The sequence below is a fragment of the Scophthalmus maximus genome, chromosome 7 (genome assembly GCF_022379125.1).
Source record: "Scophthalmus maximus strain ysfricsl-2021 chromosome 7, ASM2237912v1, whole genome shotgun sequence".
NCBI lineage: Eukaryota > Metazoa > Chordata > Actinopteri > Pleuronectiformes > Scophthalmidae > Scophthalmus > Scophthalmus maximus.
The window spans coordinates 26,732,501-26,751,230 of record NC_061521.1 but is presented as its reverse complement, the minus strand read 5'-3'; the positions used below and the strand labels follow the sequence as shown (position 1 = coordinate 26,751,230).

At 47.7% G+C, this 18,730-nt stretch overlaps 2 protein-coding genes across 3 annotated transcripts in view; one reads left to right on the top strand and one right to left on the bottom strand.

Annotated features, from left to right (window-relative positions):
- Positions 1–1,025: 1,025 nt before the first annotated feature.
- LOC118314835 (probable inactive protein kinase DDB_G0270444) lies at positions 1,026–16,542 on the bottom strand. 2 transcript variants are annotated; one of them, XM_035641541.2, is made up of 14 exons: positions 16,413–16,542; positions 14,838–16,050; positions 12,332–12,433; positions 11,084–11,128; positions 10,871–10,993; positions 10,759–10,770; positions 10,533–10,535; positions 9,271–9,273; positions 8,764–8,850; positions 8,322–8,324; positions 8,203–8,205; positions 6,032–6,104; positions 1,541–1,636; positions 1,026–1,331 (listed from the first exon to the last, which is right to left on the bottom strand). In XM_035641541.2, the coding sequence occupies exons 2-14, from the start codon at positions 16,020–16,022 to the stop codon at positions 1,183–1,185; spliced, it is 1,884 nt and encodes a 627-aa protein (XP_035497434.2). In that variant the 5' UTR covers positions 16,023–16,050; positions 16,413–16,542; the 3' UTR covers positions 1,026–1,182. The 2 variants fall into 2 exon arrangements, 1 of the variants encoding a protein (XP_035497434.2); XR_007030990.1 differs by having other exon boundaries at positions 1,286–1,331; positions 1,541–1,834.
- A 1,561-nt stretch (positions 16,543–18,103) lies between these two features.
- irx5b (iroquois homeobox 5b) overlaps positions 18,104–18,730 on the top strand; it is a 4,789-nt gene continuing 4,162 nt past the window's right edge. The window contains exon 1 of the mRNA XM_047333322.1: positions 18,104–18,570. Within this exon, the coding sequence (XP_047189278.1) occupies positions 18,352–18,570 (219 nt within the window). The 5' untranslated portion in view covers positions 18,104–18,351. The remainder of the gene's footprint in view (positions 18,571–18,730) is intronic.

Here is an 18,730-nt window from a genome sequence, read left to right as displayed (position 1 = left end):
AGAGACAGACAGACAGAGAGACAGACAGACAGACAGACAGACAGACAGACAAACAGACAGAGAGACAGAGAGACAGACGGAGAGACAGACAGACAGACAGACAGACAAACAGACAGACAGACAGACAGAGAGACAGACGGAGAGACAGACAGACAGAGACAGACAGACAGAGAGACAGACAGACAGACAGACAGACAGACACAGACAGAGAGACAGGCAGATTTCAGAGTTCAGGTGAGAGGATGAATGTGATCGTCATGACGTCACAGAGGAGGAGGAGTCAGGAGGCTGAGGGACCATGAGGACGATGATGTCTCAGCCACATGAAGATCTCCTCTGAGTTTGTTCCACGTTCTGTTGTTTCCTGTCACCGTGGAACCAGGAGAGTTTCCAGCTGACGGCGTCACAGTGAGAACTGATGGTGTTTCATCAGCCTGTCAGGCCGCCGCCCCGCGGCGCTCTGCAGGCCTGCTGGGTAAAACCTTTACACAGGAACACACGTGGTGACTGACAGCTGCTCCGAGCCCGAGGACACGACACGACACCGTCGCTCATCATCACAAACAGACGGAGAAAGATCAGAGCTGCTCTAATCGATACCAGTGTATTGGCGACAGACGAACGTCCAGGACGCTCCGATGACGTCGTCCTCTGGGATCAGCTGATCAGCCGAGGAGACACGGTGAAGACGGAGGTTGTCCGAGTGCCTCTATCGTCAGGTCACGCCACTCGGCAGCAGCCATCTTGTTACCGTCCCCTGGCCTCCGAAGTGACGGTGGAGAGACACGACTGTGTCACGTGTCACCAGCTTCCTGTTTGGCTCCGCGACCTGTAGCTTCAACAGATCTGAGCTGCTGGTCGAACCAGAGAATCACACACGGATATGATGAGCGTGTGGATACGAGACGCAGAAACAGGAAATGGCCGTCGATCAGCTGGTCACAGCTGCAGTAACAGCACGTGTCCACCAGTCGAAACTCACTGTCACTCATTTTCCTTTGTGAAAAAGAATTTATTGACATTTCTCAATATACTGTACAACACACACACACACACACACACACACACACTTCAATAGAATATGTTCATCATGACTAATCTTAATACATAATGTCTCAGCAGCTTCCTGTGGTTGACGACTGACGTGGAGCTGGACGATGACCTGATGCCCGGAGTGAGACCTCAGACGTGGAGGTTTAACACGTCGTGCGAGGTCGACTGAGGCGCCGTCACGAACTCCAGGTGCAGTTGACCGTGACTGCGAGAGCGTGTCAGCAGCAGCGAGGGCAGAACGTAACGCTGCGTCCGCCGTCCTCGAGACAACCTCGCACCTGGAAACATCAGTCGGAAAGAATCACCGAACGTTTCCCTGGACCACAACAAGTTCTGAGGCCTGAGGGCGGCCATCTTCAAATCACTTTTTATAGCCTCAGAACTTTCTGATCCACCTCGTCGTGTTTTTACCAACATTAGAAACTAATAGACAACCATCAGACGGTGACTTTGTTCCATAATAATAATGAATATCGTGGTGTCTCACCTGACTGAGAATCTTCTCTAGCGAAGACGTCGCTGCCGCCGCTCCAGTAGTGAGGCGCCGTCTTCCCGTGATAATCTCTGACGCTGGTTTTAGCATCTGACGACACAAAGAGACGACGTCACGGAGATGGAATAGATGATGCTACGACATTAAAATCATCTCTTTCATCTTAATTTGATCACGAGAAAACCATTTGATTGGCAGGTGACGTCATGTGTGATGATGGTCTGTGGTGTGGCGGCGGCCTCGTCCCTCTGTGGACATATGGAATCAGACAGTCGGGACCTCTGTGCTCTGACTCGCAGCATATGGCCGACAAGGGGGGGGGTTGTTAGCCTCATTAGCAGCATCAGGAGGATTTATACTGAAGGATGTTTCTAGTTCTTATGATCAAACACCTAAGCAACACTCTGACTGTCTCTCTGACTTTCTTGACTCTGACTCTCTTGACTCTCTTGACTCTCTTGACTCTCTTGACTCTCTGACTCTCTTGACTCTCTGACTCTCTTGACTCTCTTGACTCTCTTGACTCTCTTGACTCTCTTGACTCTCTGACTCTCTTGACTCTCTTGACTCTCTGACTCTGACTCTCTGACTCTCTTGACTCTCTGACTCTCTGACTCTCTTGACTCTCTTGACTCTCTGACTCTCTTGACTCTCTGACTCTCTGACTCTGACTCTCTGACTCTCTTGACTCTCTGACTCTCTGACTCTCTTGACTCTCTTGACTCTCTGACTCTCTTGACTCTCTTGACTCTCTTGACTCTGACTCTCTTGACTCTCTTGACTCTCTGACTCTCTTGACTCTCTTGACTCTCTGTCTCTCTGACTCTCTTGACTCTCTTGACTCTCTGACTCTCTGACTCTCTTGACTCTCTGACTCTGACTCTCTGACTCTCTTGACTCTCTGACTCTCTGACTCTCTGTCTCTCTTGACTCTCTGACTCTCTGACTCTCTTGACTCTCTTGACTCTCTGACTCTGACTCTCTGACTCTCTTGACTCTCTTGACTCTCTGACTCTGACTCTCTGACTCTCTGACTCTCTTGACTCTCTTGACTCTCTGACTCTCTGACTCTCTGACTCTCTTGACTCTCTGACTCTCTGACTCTCTTGACTCTCTTGACTCTCTGACTCTGACTCTCTGACTCTCTGACTCTCTGACTCTCTTGACTCTCTGACTCTGACTCTCTGACTCTCTGACTCTCTTGACTCTCTTGACTCTCTGACTCTGACTCTCTGACTCTCTGACTCTCTTGACTCTCTTGACTCTCTGACTCTCTGACTCTCTGACTCTCTGACTCTCTGACTCTCTTGACTCTCTGACTCTCTTGACTCTCTGTCTCTCTTGACTCTCTGTCTCTCTTGACTCTCTGTCTCTCTGACTCTCTGACTCTCTGTCTCTCTTGACTCTCTTGACTCTCTGTCTCTCTGACTCTGTCTCTCTGACTCTCTCTGACTCTCTGACTCTCTGACTCTCTGACTCTCTTGACTCTCTGACTCTCTTGACTCTCTTGACTCTCTGACTCTCTCTGACTCTCTGACTCTCTGACTCTCTGACTCTCTTGACTCTCTGACTCTCTTGACTCTCTTGACTCTCTGACTCTCTTGACTCTCTTGACTCTCTGACTCTGACTCTCTGACTCTCTTGACTCTCTTGACTCTCTGACTCTCTTGACTCTCTTGACTCTCTGACTCTGACTCTCTGACTCTCTGTCTCTCTGACTCTCTTGACTCTCTTGACTCTCTTGACTCTCTGACTCTGACTCTCTTGACTCTCTTGACTCTGACTCTCTTGACTCTCTTGACTCTCTGACTCTCTTGACTCTCTTGACTCTCTTGACTCTCTGACTCTCTGACTCTCTGACTCTCTTGACTCTCTGTCTCTCTGACTCTCTCTGACTCTCTGACTCTCTGACTCTCTTGACTCTCTGACTCTCTTGACTCTCTTGACTCTCTGACTCTCTCTGACTCTCTGACTCTCTGACTCTCTGACTCTCTGACTCTCTTGACTCTCTGTCTCTCTGACTCTCTCTGACTCTCTGACTCTCTGACTCTCTGACTCTCTGACTCTCTTGACTCTCTGACTCTCTGACTCTCTGACTCTCTTGACTCTCTGACTCTCTTGACTCTCTGACTCTCTTGACTCTCTGACTCTCTTGACTCTCTTGACTCTCTTGACTCTCTTGACTCTCTTGACTCTCTTGACTCTCTTGACTCTCTGACTCTCTTGACTCTCTGACTCTCTTGACTCTCTTGACTCTCTTGACTCTCTTGACTCTCTTGACTCTCTGACTCTCTTGACTCTCTTGACTCTCTGACTCTGACTCTCTGACTCTCTGACTCTCTCTGACTCTCTGACTCTCTGACTCTCTGACTCTCTTGACTCTCTGACTCTCTTGACTCTCTTGACTCTCTTGACTCTCTGACTCTCTTGACTCTCTGACTCTCTTGACTCTCTTGACTCTCTGACTCTGACTCTCTGACTCTCTTGACTCTCTTGACTCTCTTGACTCTCTTGACTCTCTGACTCTCTGACTCTCTTGACTCTCTTGACTCTGACTCTCTTGACTCTCTTGACTCTCTGACTCTCTTGACTCTCTTGACTCTCTGACTCTCTCTGACTCTCTGACTCTCTGACTCTCTGTCTCTCTTGACTCTGACTCTCTTGACTCTCTTGACTCTCTGACTCTCTGTCTCTCTGACTCTCGACTCTCTGTCTCTCTGACTCTCTGACTCTCGACTCTCTGTCTCTCTTGACTCTGACTCTCTTGACTCTCTGACTCTCTGACTCTCTGACTCTCTTGACTCTCTGACTCTCTTGACTCTCTGACTCTCTTGACTCTCTGACTCTCTTGACTCTCTGACTCTCTGACTCTGTCTCTCTGACTCTGTCTCTCTGACTCTCTCTGACTCTCTGACTCTGTCTCTCTGTCTCGCTGACTCTGTCTCTCTGACTCTGTCTCTCTGACTCTGTCTCTCTGTCTCTCTGACTCTGTCTCTCTGACTCTGTCTCTCTGACTCTCTGACTCTCTGACTCTCTGACTCTCTGACTCTCTGACTCTCTGTCTCTCTGACTCTCTGTCTCTCTTGACTCTCTGTCTCTCTGTCTCTCTGTCTCTCTGACTCTGACTCTCTGACTCTCTGTCTCTCTGACTCTGACTCTCTGACTCTCTGACTCTCTGTCTCTCTGACTCTGACTCTCTGTCTCTCTGACTCTCTGACTCTCTGACTCTCTGTCTCTCTGACTCTCTGTCTCTCTTGACTCTCTGTCTCTCTGTCTCTCTGACTCTGTCTCTCTGTCTCTCTGACTCTGTCTCTCTGACTCTGACTCTCTGTCTCTCTGACTCTGACTCTCTGTCTCTCTTGACTCTCTGTCTCTCTGTCTCTCTGACTCTGACTCTCTGTCTCTCTTGACTCTCTGTCTCTCTGTCTCTCTGTCTCTCTGACTCTGACTCTCTGACTCTCTGACTCTCTGACTCTCTGACTCTGTCTCTCTGACTCTCTGTCTCTCTGACTCTCTGTCTCTCTTGACTCTCTGACTCTCTGTCTCTCTGACTCTGACTCTCTGTCTCTCTTGACTCTCTGTCTCTCTGACTCTCTGTCTCTCTGACTCTCTGTCTCTCTGACTCTGACTCTCTGTCTCTCTTGACTCTCTGTCTCTCTGTCTCTCTGTCTCTCTGACTCTGACTCTCTGACTCTCTGACTCTCTGACTCTCTGACTCTGTCTCTCTGACTCTCTGTCTCTCTGACTCTCTGTCTCTCTTGACTCTCTGACTCTCTGTCTCTCTGACTCTCTGACTCTCTGACTCTCTGTCTCTCTGACTCTCTTGACTCTGACTCTGACTCTGACTCTCTGACTCTCTGACTCTGACTCTGACTCTCTGACTCTCTGTCTCTCTGACTCTGACTCTCTGACTCTCTGACTCTCTGACTCTCTGTCTCTCTGACTCTGTCTCTCTTGACTCTCTGTCTCTCTGACTCTGACTCTCTGACTCTCTGACTCTCTGACTCTCTGTCTCTCTGACTCTGTCTCTTTTGACTCTCTGACTCTCTGACTCTGACTCTCTGACTCTGTCCCTCTGACTCTGTCTCTCTTGACTCTCTGACTCTCTGACTCTCTGTCTCTCTGACTCTGTCTCTCTTGACTCTCTGTCTCTCTGACTCTGACTCTCTGACTCTCTGACTCTCTGACTCTCTGTCTCTCTGACTCTGTCTCTTTTGACTCTCTGACTCTCTGTCTCTTTTGACTCTCTGACTCTGACTCTCTGACTCTGTCCCTCTGACTCTGTCTCTCTTGACTCTCTGTCTCTCTGACTCTCTGACTCTCTGACTCTCTGTCTCTCTGACTCTCTGTCTCTCTGACTCTCTGACTCTCTGACTCTCTGACTCTCTGACTCTGACTCTGACTCTCTGTCTCTCTGACTCTCTGTCTCTCTGACTCTCTGTCTCTCTGACTCTGTCTCTCTGACTCTCTGACTCTCTGACTCACTGTAGGTGTTGACGAGGGCGTGGACGACGTGTCGGTGTCCGTGGATGGAGGCGAGGTGAAGAGCTGTGTAACCCTGTAGATGAAACACATTTTACAGTTTGACTCACAACAACACACATGACGACGTCCTTCACCACAAACTGGATCAAACGTCTATTTGACTCTTCAGACAAACACACTGACACGTGTACAGAGGAGACGTGACGCCACCGACAGGCGAGCGAATGGAACGCTCCTTTACCTTCAGTACAACTTCACATTTCTCCAGGTTTGAAACACAAAGTGAGAACAGAGTTAATGAGGAAGTGGAAACTTCATCTCAGATCCTCAAACGACCAAAGACACCAGAGAAACAACAGAAGAAGTCTGTCGACCTCAATCAGACACATTCTTCTTCTTCACTTCCTCTTCGTGTCCGTCATTCTGACGTCTGCCGCTATTTCCTGCCGCAGACGTCGTTTATGCACATTAGCGGCGTCGAGTCCCAGTGGACCGACCGCCCGCCATCAGATGAGCAGAAGGCTCCCGTCACTGTCAGTCCGGCGGCTGAGTGACAGACCAGACGTCAGTGATGATTATGACGACGTCTGTAGTTTCTCTAAACTCTCGTCTGCAGCTCCCTAGAGGACGTTTGATGTCACGCTCGTCAAACATCTGCACACGTTCCCCATCATGTCCAGTTGGCTGCTGCACCATGAAATACATAAAAACTGATGTGTGTGTGTGTGTGTGTGTGTGTGTGTGTGTGTGTGTGTGTGGACAATGGATCATGTTGTTGTGTTAAACACTTTGATCCTGACCATTGTGAGCATGAGTCGTTGACATGAACAGAGCATTCAAGCAGCAGCTCACTTCAGGCCCAACTGTGATATAAAGAGCTGGGCTCTCAGGCTGCTGTGGGCTGCAGCCCATTACAAAACTACACCCCTCGCAACCTCGCAGCCTCACAACCTCACAACCTCACAGCCTCACAACCTCACAACCTCACAGCGTCACAACCTCACAGCCTCACAGCCTCACAACATCACAACCTCACAGACTCACAACCTCACATCCTCACAACCTCACAACCTCACAGCCTCACATCCTCACAACCTCACAGCCTCACAGACTCACAGACTCACAGACTCACAACCTCACAGTCTCACAACCACACAACCTCACAGCCTCACAGACTCACAACCTCACAGACTCACAACCTCACAACCTCACAGCCTCACAACCTCACAACCTCACAACCTCACAGCCTCACAACCTCACAACCTCACAGCGTCACAACCTCACAGCCTCACAGCCTCACAACATCACAACCTCACAGACTCACAACCTCACATCCTCACAACCTCACAACCTCACAGCCTCACATCCTCACAACCTCACAGCCTCACAGACTCACAGACTCACAGACTCACAACCTCACAGTCTCACAACCACACAACCTCACAGCCTCACAGACTCACAACCTCACAGCCTCACAACCTCACAACCTCACAGCCTCACAGACTCACAACCTCACATCCTCACAACCTCACAACCTCACAGCCTCACATCCTCACAACCTCACAGCCTCACAGTCTCACAACCACACAACCTCACAGACTCACAGACTCACAACCTCACAGACTCACAGACTCACAGACTCACAACCTCACAGCCTCACAGACTCACAGACTCACAACCTCACAACCTCACAGCCTCACAACCTCACAGACTCACAACCTCACAGACTCACAGACTCACAGACTCACAGACTCACAACCTCACAGCCTCACAGACTCACAACCTCACAACCTCACAACCTCACAACCTCACAGCCTCACAACCTCACAACCTCACAGCCTCACAACCTCACAGCCTCACAACCTCACGGTGTGCTCTGAGCTCTCGTACATTTCCTCAACTTCACTCTGCTCACGTCTACGCATGTCGTTACTTCCTCAGAGTGATACAGACCTGTGACAAATGACTCCCTGTGAACCAGATCAGATCACTTAATTTGAGCTACCTGTTTTATAACTGGATGTAACTGATGTACAGATTGACCACAATCTGTATGATAAACCCAGAAGCTTATGCAGCAAATCAGTCTGTGCGTGTGTTTGTTTCTGTGTGTGTGTGTGTGTGTGTGTGTGTCTGTGTGTGTGTGTGTGTAATATTAAATCATGACTTACCCCCTTTAGAGAGACGTGGGTGAGGAGAGTAAGAAACAGATGAATCTCTTTCAGTCCAGTAAACATCAGTATTTTGGTGAAACAGCTTCAATTGTTCAATTGCTTCAAAAGAAACTTACGTGCTGTTGTGAAAACGAGTGATGAAGACGAGTGATGAAGAGGATGAAGACAAGGTTTTAGTCAAACATGTGACTAATTAATTAATGTGAAATAATAATAATAAATAAATAATAAATATTTATAATACTTTTGTAAACGTATTTAGAGGAAAAGAAATAATAACAATATTTGAATGAGTTCAATTTTATTGTTACAGATTTTAATTTGCTTTTCAATAAACTGATCAATAGTTTTTGCCTCTGAATTGACCAGTTTTCATATCGAGCTTTGTCGTATTGATGAAACACAACTATATTCAATCAGATGATCAGAAACCAGACAGTCGTGTTTGTACATCATAATTACATTAATATAATAATATAATAATGTTTGATACTGGTCACGTACATTTTACATTTGCATGTCAACACACACACACAAACACACACACACACCACTCACCGATTTGACGTTGACGTCGGCTCCGGAGCGAAGCATCATGTCCACCACTTCCTGACGGCCCTGCTTCGCTGCCCAGTGGAGTGCAGTCTGAACACACACACACACACTGTCATGTAGACACGATCCTTCTCGTCTGTGCAGCAGCGTCTGGCGACCCACACTGAGGTTCGACCTCTGGTGGTCGTGGTGATGATGAGGCGCAGAGGAGGAAGTCAGCCGACCTGTGATTGGTCGAGCTGGACGGACCGTTCATTCTGTTTCATCACATGTTCACTCTGAGTGAACGTCTAAACTACAAATTCTCCGTTTGGTGAAAGTCATTAAAGCAACACAATGTATTGTATATATATATATATATATATATATATATATATATATGTGTGTGTTGTGGATCTGATCTGAAGTGAAAACATCTGGATCAAGCAGCTGCAGTGAAACTGTCACTGAACTCATTAGATCTGAAAACACAGAGAAACAACAGAGACGAGAGAAACGAGGGAAACTTACAAACTGGGCGTGTCCCGAGGAGTCGAGAGCAGGAAGCAAAGAGACGACAGAACCGTTAGATGTGATGAGGTGATGTTATGTCGTCATGGTGATGTCACGTCGTCAGGTGTGTGTCAGGTGTGTCTCAGGTGTGTCTCAGGTGTGTGTCAGGTGTGTGTCAGGTGTGTGTCAGGTGTGTCTCAGGTGTGTGTCAGGTGTGTCTCAGGTGTGTCTCAGGTGTGTGTCAGGTGTGTCAGGTGTGTCTCAGGTGTGTCTCAGGTGTGTGTCAGGTGTGTCAGGTGTGTCTCAGGTGTGTGTCAGGTGTGTGTCAGGTGTGTCTCAGGTGTGTCTCAGGTGTGTCTCAGGTGTGTGTCAGGTGTGTCTCAGGTGTGTCTCAGGTGTGTGTCATGTGTGTCTCAGGTGTGTCAGGTGTGTGTCAGGTGTGTGTCAGGTGTGTCTCAGGTGTGTCTCAGGTGTGTGTCAGGTGTGTGTCAGGTGTGTGTCAGGTGTGTCTCAGGTGTGTGTCAGGTGTGTGTCAGGTGTGTCTCAGGTGTGTGTCAGGTGTGTGTCAGGTGTGTGTCAGGTGTGTCTCAGGTGTGTCAGGTGTGTGTCAGGTGTGTGTCAGGTGTGTCTCAGGTGTGTGTCAGGTGTGTCTCAGGTGTGTGTCAGGTGTGTCTCAGGTGTGTCTCAGGTGTGTCTCAGGTGTGTGTCATGTGTGTCTCAGGTGTGTCAGGTGTGTGTCAGGTGTGTGTCAGGTGTGTCTCAGGTGTGTCTCAGGTGTGTGTCAGGTGTGTGTCAGGTGTGTGTCAGGTGTGTCTCAGGTGTGTGTCAGGTGTGTGTCAGGTGTGTCTCAGGTGTGTGTCAGGTGTGTGTCAGGTGTGTCTCAGGTGTGTCTCAGGTGTGTGTCAGGTGTGTCTCAGGTGTGTCTCAGGTGTGTCTCAGGTGTGTCAGGTGTGTGTCAGGTGTGGCTCAGTGGATAGAGCTAGCACACATATACTTCGAGGTTTATGCCTTGACGCAGAGGTCCAGGGTTTGAATCCGACCTATGATGGCTTCCTGCATGTCTTCCCCCCTCTATCTCCCCTTCCTCACCTAACTGCCCTGTCAAATTAAAGGCGGAAAAAGCCCCCAAAAAATATAAACCGAAAAAAAGAAGAAAAAAAGCTATGAGCATCAGCTGTGAGCATCAGCTGTGAGCATCAGCTGTGAGCATCAGCTGTTCGGCAGTTCACACCTGTCAGACAATCATGGTTCATGTGAACAGCAGTGAAAAGACGACTCACCCCCTTCATGAACAGGATGGTTCACATCCCACAGGTTGTCAGCGTGAGGGGGAGGAGACAGAAGAGGGGGTGGGGACAGAGGAGGAGGAAAAAAGTTTGAATCTTGATGAAGATGACGACCAGGAACCGACAGACTTGAAGGAAATTGATAAAACTTGAATTTCTGTTGTTTTGTGAAAATTAGTTTGTTTAATTTTTCTCTGCTGATCCACCAGGAAATACTCACAGTGATGAAGTCCTGAGGAGGAAAAGGAAAGAGCTTCAGTCAGTATGATTGTCAGTCATTTCTACCAGGGATACAGAATCTCTGCTCTCTGATTGGTTTGTCTGATCTTCACCTTCTTCAGGACGAGGGCGGGCTCCTGAGCGAGCAGCTGCCTCTGAGCCACGATGAGGCCCAGAGCGGAGCTCCTCCACCAGGCCTTCTCCAGAGGGTCCAGCTGCTGCCTGGGGAACAGAGACTGGGGGCGGGGACACAGAAGACCCGCCCACATCAACACACCTGTCGGGGGCGGGGCCACACATCACTCATTGTACACACACACACTCACCATGACGGAGGAGGTGGTCACACTCCTGGTGTCGTCGTCTTCACTCTGCAACACGTCAACACATATGATCATTATGATCTCATGTTTCTGCTTCACTTGATTTATTACATTTGACTCATTTGACTCATTATTTACACTTTGTTCTTAAAACACTGTGATTTTGTTCTAAAGATTGAGAGGGGGGTCAAGAGGCTGCTCACAGGAAGGAGGAGGAGACGCTGACATTTTGGGTGAATTGATCCTTTAAAGTCGTTTAGTCTCAAATCACTTTCGTCAACTTCACAAATTAAAGATGAAACAAAGGAGACGTGTTCAGAGACTGATCCTCCGGTTGTTTCTTCTTCTGATCTGATGAACGTGATTAACCACGTTAATGTTTCTGTGAAGATGAAACTGCAGAAGAAGAAAAGAAAAGTCTCAGAGGAAAATAAATCTGCATTAAAGCAGCAACAGGTCGAGAAGCAACGAAGACGAATCAGAGGAGAATTAATCTGCATTTAATAGTTCTTCTGCAGTGATGACCTCCTCACTGCAAACGAAGAAGAAGAAGAAGAAGAAGAAGGTTTTTGAACTCTCCGACATCTCTGTCTGTGATTGTTGAACAAATCTAAAAACCATTTTGCGGCGGGTGCCGCTCTGAAAGGAGGGGTCACCAGAGGTCAAGGGAATTATGATTACGTTACAGCCTCGGGGGGGGGGGGGGGTCATCTGGACAAGATGAAGTCAGATTGTTTTTTGGTTTTCGCAGGAGCTCTGTTCGTTCATACAGTCGTTTCCATCAGTCTGTAGTAACGTCTGTGAGGGAGGGAGGGGGTGGAGCCGGCTGAGGCTCCGCCCACACTGACGTGTTCATTTTTAAAACTGTTGCTACGGTTGCGGCTGGCGAAGTTTTCCAGCCTCTTGTGGAAATGCTGCTGCTCCACGTGTCAGTGAACGATGACATCATCACGTTCTCTTCTCTGATTGGTTCTTATCACTAAAACCTCCCGTCAGGAACAGTTCCACCTCGTCGTCGTCCCTGTTCCTCCGTCTACTTCCTGTTTACACCTGAGTGGTCATGTGACGTGTGTGTTCAGGTGTGTCAGTGTGTCAGAGGCAGCCATGACAAGGAAAGGAGCTTCAATGCTTCCTACCTCCTACCGACGATATTGTCCAAGAAGTCCTTGCAGCAGCTACAATAAGACAGAAACTGTCTGAATAAGATTTATTATTTGAGTGTTTGTCTCAGACGTGACGTGTGTCACTCACCCTGCGGGAGTCGCTCCTGAGTGACAGCAGGTCGCTGCAGCTCATGTCTCCTCCGTCGGGGTCTGGAGGTTCACCTGGACCCACCTGGGGCGCCGCCGGACTCTGACAAACACACAGGAAATATCTAAATCTGCTCATCAGTTCCTCTATTCACGTTCGACGAAGACAAGCAGAAAATATTTTTCCTTTCCTTCCTGCCCAATTTTTCATTTCTAATCGGATGTTGTCAGAGACTCCAGGTCGCGACCTCCAGGGGTCGGAGGTCGAAGCAGTGTTATAGATTAGAATTTAAAGAAAAACTCCCTTTTTATTTTCTTTCTGTCTTTTCCATCAGAAACACACACACACACACTGAAACACCGTCTGCTGTGTGACATCACAGTCTTCACTCCTCAGTCCGTCCCGCGGCGGCAGCATTAGCACATGAGAGACGCTTTTCTGCTCCACAAAATGTCCGACCGCCTCAAAGTGGCGTTGATCTTCACCAACGCGTCGCCGCCGCCTGTTGAGGACGATTAGGCCTCAGACACCAGCAGCAGTTTAACATCTCACAGAGCATCAGTTTGTCCTTTAACTGTTGGGACGGGGCATCCCAGGAGAGCTCATTACACACACACACACACACACACACACCTCATCTTTTTGATTTCAGCTGCCTCGTCTCAGACTGTAAATGATGAGGACACAGTTTCGCAGCAGAGAAGCTTCAGGTTCTGTTTTGTCCCGTGTCCCATGTTTAGCGTGTAGCATGTTTTGTGTGTTGCGTGTAGCGTGTAGCGTGTTTCACCAGTGTCTCTGAGCTACAACAAATATGATGTATTATTATATTATTACAACACACGCCGACGGTTGGTTGGAGAAATGAATTAGTACTGTGAGAAGTTAATATTCCAAATATAACGTCTCAGGAGTTTGGTCCAGAAAAACACGTTCATACAGGTTTGACAGATTTTTTGTAATAATATATATAAATATATATATATATAATTTACAATGTGTTTATCTTATTGGTTTTTGTGAAAGCAGCTGAAGTGACAGTGAATCAGTGATGATCAGTCAACGTCACTGAAACTGGAGGAAACATAGGAACATCCAGATTCTGCAGATGAAATCATTTGATTTGTTTAAGACGGGACGAGTTTTATTTCAACAAGGAAAATAAAGTTATGTCACCACGTTTTACTTTAACATATTCGTGTTTGTGCTTAAAAATAAATATTTCTATTCTGTTCAGTTCTTTATCTTTATTTTTTGAAACAGAAATAAAAATCAAACATTTCTTCATCTTCTTATTGACAATTTAAAAAAAGTTGTATGAATCAGAATACGACTGATAAGAATTTATTAGCCGATACCAATATCAAGGAGCAAAAACAATAAATTCTGATATGATCAGCATATATATATATATATGTATATGTATAAATATACATGTATATGTTTATTCAAGATCTGTCAATGATTCCTAAGATGTCGTTATCAAACATTTATGACAAAGAAATGCAATTGAGGTTTGACATTTTACAGTTTAACCATAAACTTGATTATAAATAACTGGAAATAATAATAACACTCAAATACATACATATATATATGTACACATATATATATATATAATTTTTCATGTAAAATACAAACATAATGTCCATCAGCTAAAGAATAAATCAGTCGGACGGATTTTATTCATCAGTAACTTATTAAAGATGAAATATGTCCATAAATACAGTGAAGGTGTTAAATGGATTTTTATCATAATTAACGTATGACTTCTGAAGTTAGTGACCTTGACCGTTGACCTGAAAGCAAAATGTTTCCACTTAGGAGAAAAAAAGTGACACATAAAAGATAATAAAAAGATAAGAGTAATTGTACAGTTGTACGAAAAACAAATTCATAAACCAACAAGCAACAAACTGATGATCAATATGATTATTGACTCATTTTCTGTCAGTCCGTCGACGCCTTCACACAACGACACAGATTCACTTATATGAAATATGACTTCATCGATTAATAATCGATTATTTAATAGAAAATGTGAGTCATTTGATTAAAAAACCTGGAGAATCCATGAGACGATTTCTTCTTCTCTGGAGACACGAGGACTAAATATTGCCTCGGCCTAATGATGTACAGATTACTGTAACGTGTGAAAAACAAAGTGTGAATATGAATATTACTGTGATTCCGTTAACGCTGAACTAAAGAAGCAGAAAGAGAAAAATAATCTGTCAGGAAGTAAAAATCCGTTGTGAGATAAAAGATCGTTCAGACGCTCGAACCAGATTTAAAATAGTTCACGAGGAACAAACGTGTTATTGAAAACGTGACGCGTGGAGAGAATCATAAGAATCATAAGAATCATAACCGCGGAGAGATGAGAGGAGGAACGTGTCAGCTGATGAAGAGACGCTGTCACACACTCGAGCTTTGAACCTGATCACACACACGTTTACACACAGAACTGAAGCCTTATTAATATTCATGAGCTGCAGCAGCGTCTCACCTCCGCCTGAGTGACGACCAGCGCCGGGACGCCGCCGCCCGACTCCCCAGATCCATCCTGATCAGCTGCTGCTGCAGGTGTCTGGTCCTGGTCCTGGTCCTGGTCCTGGTGCGGGTGGACTGGACTCAGATCAGACTCAGCTACACCTCCTCCTCCTCCGAGCTCAGGACCATCATGGACGTCAGGCGCACCCTGGTCCTCTACCTGTTCCTCTACCTGGTTCTCCACCTGGTTCTCCACCTGGTCCCCCACCTGAACCTTCACCTGGTCCTCCACCTGGTCCTCCACCTGGTCCCCCACCTGAACTTTCACTTGGTCCCCCACCTGAACTTTCACTTGGTCCTCCACCTGAACCTTCACTTGGTCCCCCACCTGAACCTTCACCTGGTCCTCCACCTGAACCTTCACTTGGTCCCCCACCTGAACCTTCACCTGGTCCTCCACCTGGTCCCCCACCTGAACTTTCACTTGGTCCCCCACCTGAACCTTCACGTGGTCCCCCACCTGAACCTTCACGTGGTCCTCCACCTGAACCTTCACTTGGTCCTCCACCTGAACCTTCACTTGGTCCCCCACCTGAACCTTCACCTGGTCCTCCACCTGAACCTTCACTTGGTCCCCCACCTGAACCTTCACCTGGTCCTCCACCTGGTCCCCCACCTGAACCTTCAATTGGTCCCCCACCTGAACCTTCACCTGGTCCTCCACCTGAACCTTCACTTGGTCCCCCACCTGAACCTTCACCTGGTCCTCCACCTGGTCCTCCACCTGAACCTTCACTTGGTCCCCCACCTGAACCTTCACCTGGTCCTCCACCTGGTCCCCCACCTGAACCTTCACTTGGTCCCCCACCTGAACCTTCACCTGGTCCTCCACCTGAACCTTCACTTGGTCCTCCACCTGAACCTTCAGCTGGTCCTCCACCTGAACCTTCACTTGGTTCTCCACCTGGTCCCCCACCTGGTCCTCCACCTGGTCCTCCACCTGAACCTCTGGTGGATCCGCTGGTGTCTGATCTTTGACCTGATGTTGGACTTGATCTGGATCAGAGTGAGGACCCTCAGGGTTCTGGTGGTTCTGTTGATCCTGGAACACTCGGTCCAGTTCTTGGACTTCATTTGTCACCTCAGCGTCAGAGCACCGGTGGTCATAGTTCACAGCAGACTCCTGGAAATCTTCCTCCATCGTCGGAAGAGTCAACGGGAGTTCTGCTCTGGAATGAAAATATCCAGAAACTTCAGCAAGCGGATCGTCACAGTGATTGATTGATTGATTGATTTATGGATCGATTTTATGAAACTGTTCTGCTATAGAAAACACAGTTCTGTAAACCTAAGCCTGAGCTACATCACACTTCCTGATTTCTTCCCCCAAAGCATCATGGGAACTGTAGCCCCAGAGCTAAACGTTTGATTAGCGAATTGTTTCTATGATGCTGAAGATTATTGTTTTGAATATTGTGATATTTATTGTTTTCCCTGAGCTCTGATGCACTGAAGAGGATCAACTATTACTGACTGAAGCTCCGGAACGCAGCACGGCCTCGACCCAGAGGTCGGATCATTCTACTCTCACCTGCGGGGAAATCTGGATCCTGCTGCAGATCCTCGTCTGAAACAACAACCGGGAGGAGAAAAACGATGACGTCGTCACCAGCGAAGAGACGAAGAGACGGGTTCTGATGAATCCAGAGACTTTCACCATGTCCTGCTGAGACTAGTAGTCTCCAGTCACAACCTGCTACTTATAGACTTAATCAGATTACACTGAGTTTAAACACTTAGCTCATCTGATAGAACCTCACACACACACACACTCCGTTCCTCAGCAGCTGATAGGAGGAAGCAGCAGGAGGGAAGAGGTCACTGCTCATTATCTGACCTCAGGCCGGACATGACAGACGGTGAAGAGAGGGAAAGTCAGTTCACTGATATATGATCAGTGACTGTATATAAAGAAGCAACTTACAGTAAGTGGATCAACCATAAAGATATTCACCCTAAAATCAAGAGATATAAACATTTATCAAACAGGCAAAAAAAGCTTCAAGTGCTCATTGTAGAATATGTTTATTATAATTTCAGGTTCAGACTGAAGGGATTCTGCTGCCCCTCATGAGGAGCTCTTTCCACCTATCTGGAACCAGGAAGAAAAACAGACAGGATTATGATGAGCTGTGGCTCCGCCCCTAACAGTGGGGAGAGCACAGCGGAGTGGACGGGTCGGGATGAAGGACCTGAACCATTCATACAGGTCAAGTGTTTGAGAAACTCTGGTAGAAGAGAGACCGTCTGTAATGTTTCAAGTCAGAGTTTCTTTAACAGATGATTCACTCTTGCTGCTTTCAGAGTTGGGAAGTGACCAGTTGTCAGAGAGGTATTGATGAGGTGGATGAGGAACAGAGGAGGTCAGGAGGGAGAAGAAGAAGAGGAGAGGGGATGAGGTCGTAGGGCGGTGGATGGTACCTCACTGGGAGGGAGTGGTGAAAGGAGATGAGGGGAATGGTCTAGGACAGGTAGTGTCAGTAGGAGGGACAGGATATTAGCGAATGTCATCTATCTTTTTTGCAAAGTTGCTTGGAAGAAGGGAGGAGGGAGGAGGGGGAGCGGGGGGTTTGGGAGGGTAGAGAAGATGGAAAAAGGTTTAACTTGGGTTTGGATAAGGAAGATTGAATTCTAGATTAAAACAAGAAGCTTTGACCAGCAGAGGAAGAGGAAAAAAGAGAATTGTAGACAAGACGATTCTCAGGGCGACTGGATTTGTGACGATTTTACACATGAAGGGTTTTTGTTTATTTTTGTTCATTTTTGTTGAGGAAATAAAAATTTCAGAAACTTGTTTTCATGTGAAGAAGTAAAGTTTTAATTGGTTCATATTTTTATTCTGTTCAGTGAGAGAAGAAGAAGAGTGGAAATCAAAAACTGATGGAGAGAGAGACTTCATCCTCCCTTCCTCTCTCTCCCTTCCTCTCTCTCCCTTCCTCCTCCTTCTCTCCCTCCCTCTCTCCCTCCCCCTTCCTCTCTCTCTCTCTCTCTCTCCCTCTCTCCCCCTCTCTCTCCCTCCCCCTTCCTCTCTCTCTCCCCCCCTCTCTCTCCCCTCTCTCTCCCTCTCTCTCCCCCCTCTCTCTCTCTCCCCCTTCCTCTCTCTCTCTCTCTCTCTCCCCCTTCCTCTCTCTCTCTCTCTCTCCCTCTCCCCCCTTCCTCCCCCCTCTCTCTCCCTCTCTCATCTCTCTCTCTCCCTCTCTCACCCCCCCTCTCTCTCTCCATCAGTTCAGTAGAAACTAAGCAGTTGAACTCTTGTCTCCTCCTGCGATGCTTCTTGATGCTTCTCCGTTTTTAAAACTCCTCTTTCCTCTTCCTCCTCCTCTCCTTCCTCTGATTCTTCGTCCTCTTCCTCTGATTCTTCCTCCTCTTCCTCCTCCTCTCCTCCTCTCGCTGTCCTGGGGAAACTGTCGCTCTCCGATGTGACTCGGGTCGTGCGTCCTCGCGGGGCTGCAGTGTGCGCGGCCGTCATCATGTCTTATCCTCCGGGCTTCCTCTTCCAGCCGTCCGTGTCTCTGGCTCTTCCCTCGGTTCCGTCCTTCGGCTCCCGGCTCATCTTGGGCCCGAGGACGGAGGAGCTCGGCCGCTGCTCTTCGGGCTCCGCCTTCGCTCCGTACTCGGGTTCGGTGACTTCTTCTCCCGGATTCAACTCGCACCGCGCGTACGGCGCAGAGCCGCGGGCCTCGTTCGTGGTGAGTGTCCGAACCGAACCGACCCGACCCGGAGCGCGCCCCTGGGGGGTTAGTAAGGGGGGCGGGGTTAATGAGTGATTCCGAGGTTATAGTGTCAGAGTTGGTGCGTAACGGGGCAAATAATAAAACTTAATTTAGACAAAACAATTACAAACTAAAT

Coding starts and splice junctions, on each gene's coding strand:
- LOC118314835 (XM_035641541.2), bottom strand. CDS start 16,022: ATGGAGGAAGATTTCCAGGAGTCTGCTGTGAACTATGACCACCGGTGC. Junction 12,434..14,837: donor TGGTCGTCACTCAGGCGGAG/GTGAGACGCTGC, acceptor TGTGTTTGTCAG/AGTCCGGCGGCGCCCCAGGT. Junction 1,332..1,540: donor TAGAGAAGATTCTCAGTCAG/GTGAGACACCAC, acceptor TGATGTTTCCAG/GTGCGAGGTTGTCTCGAGGA.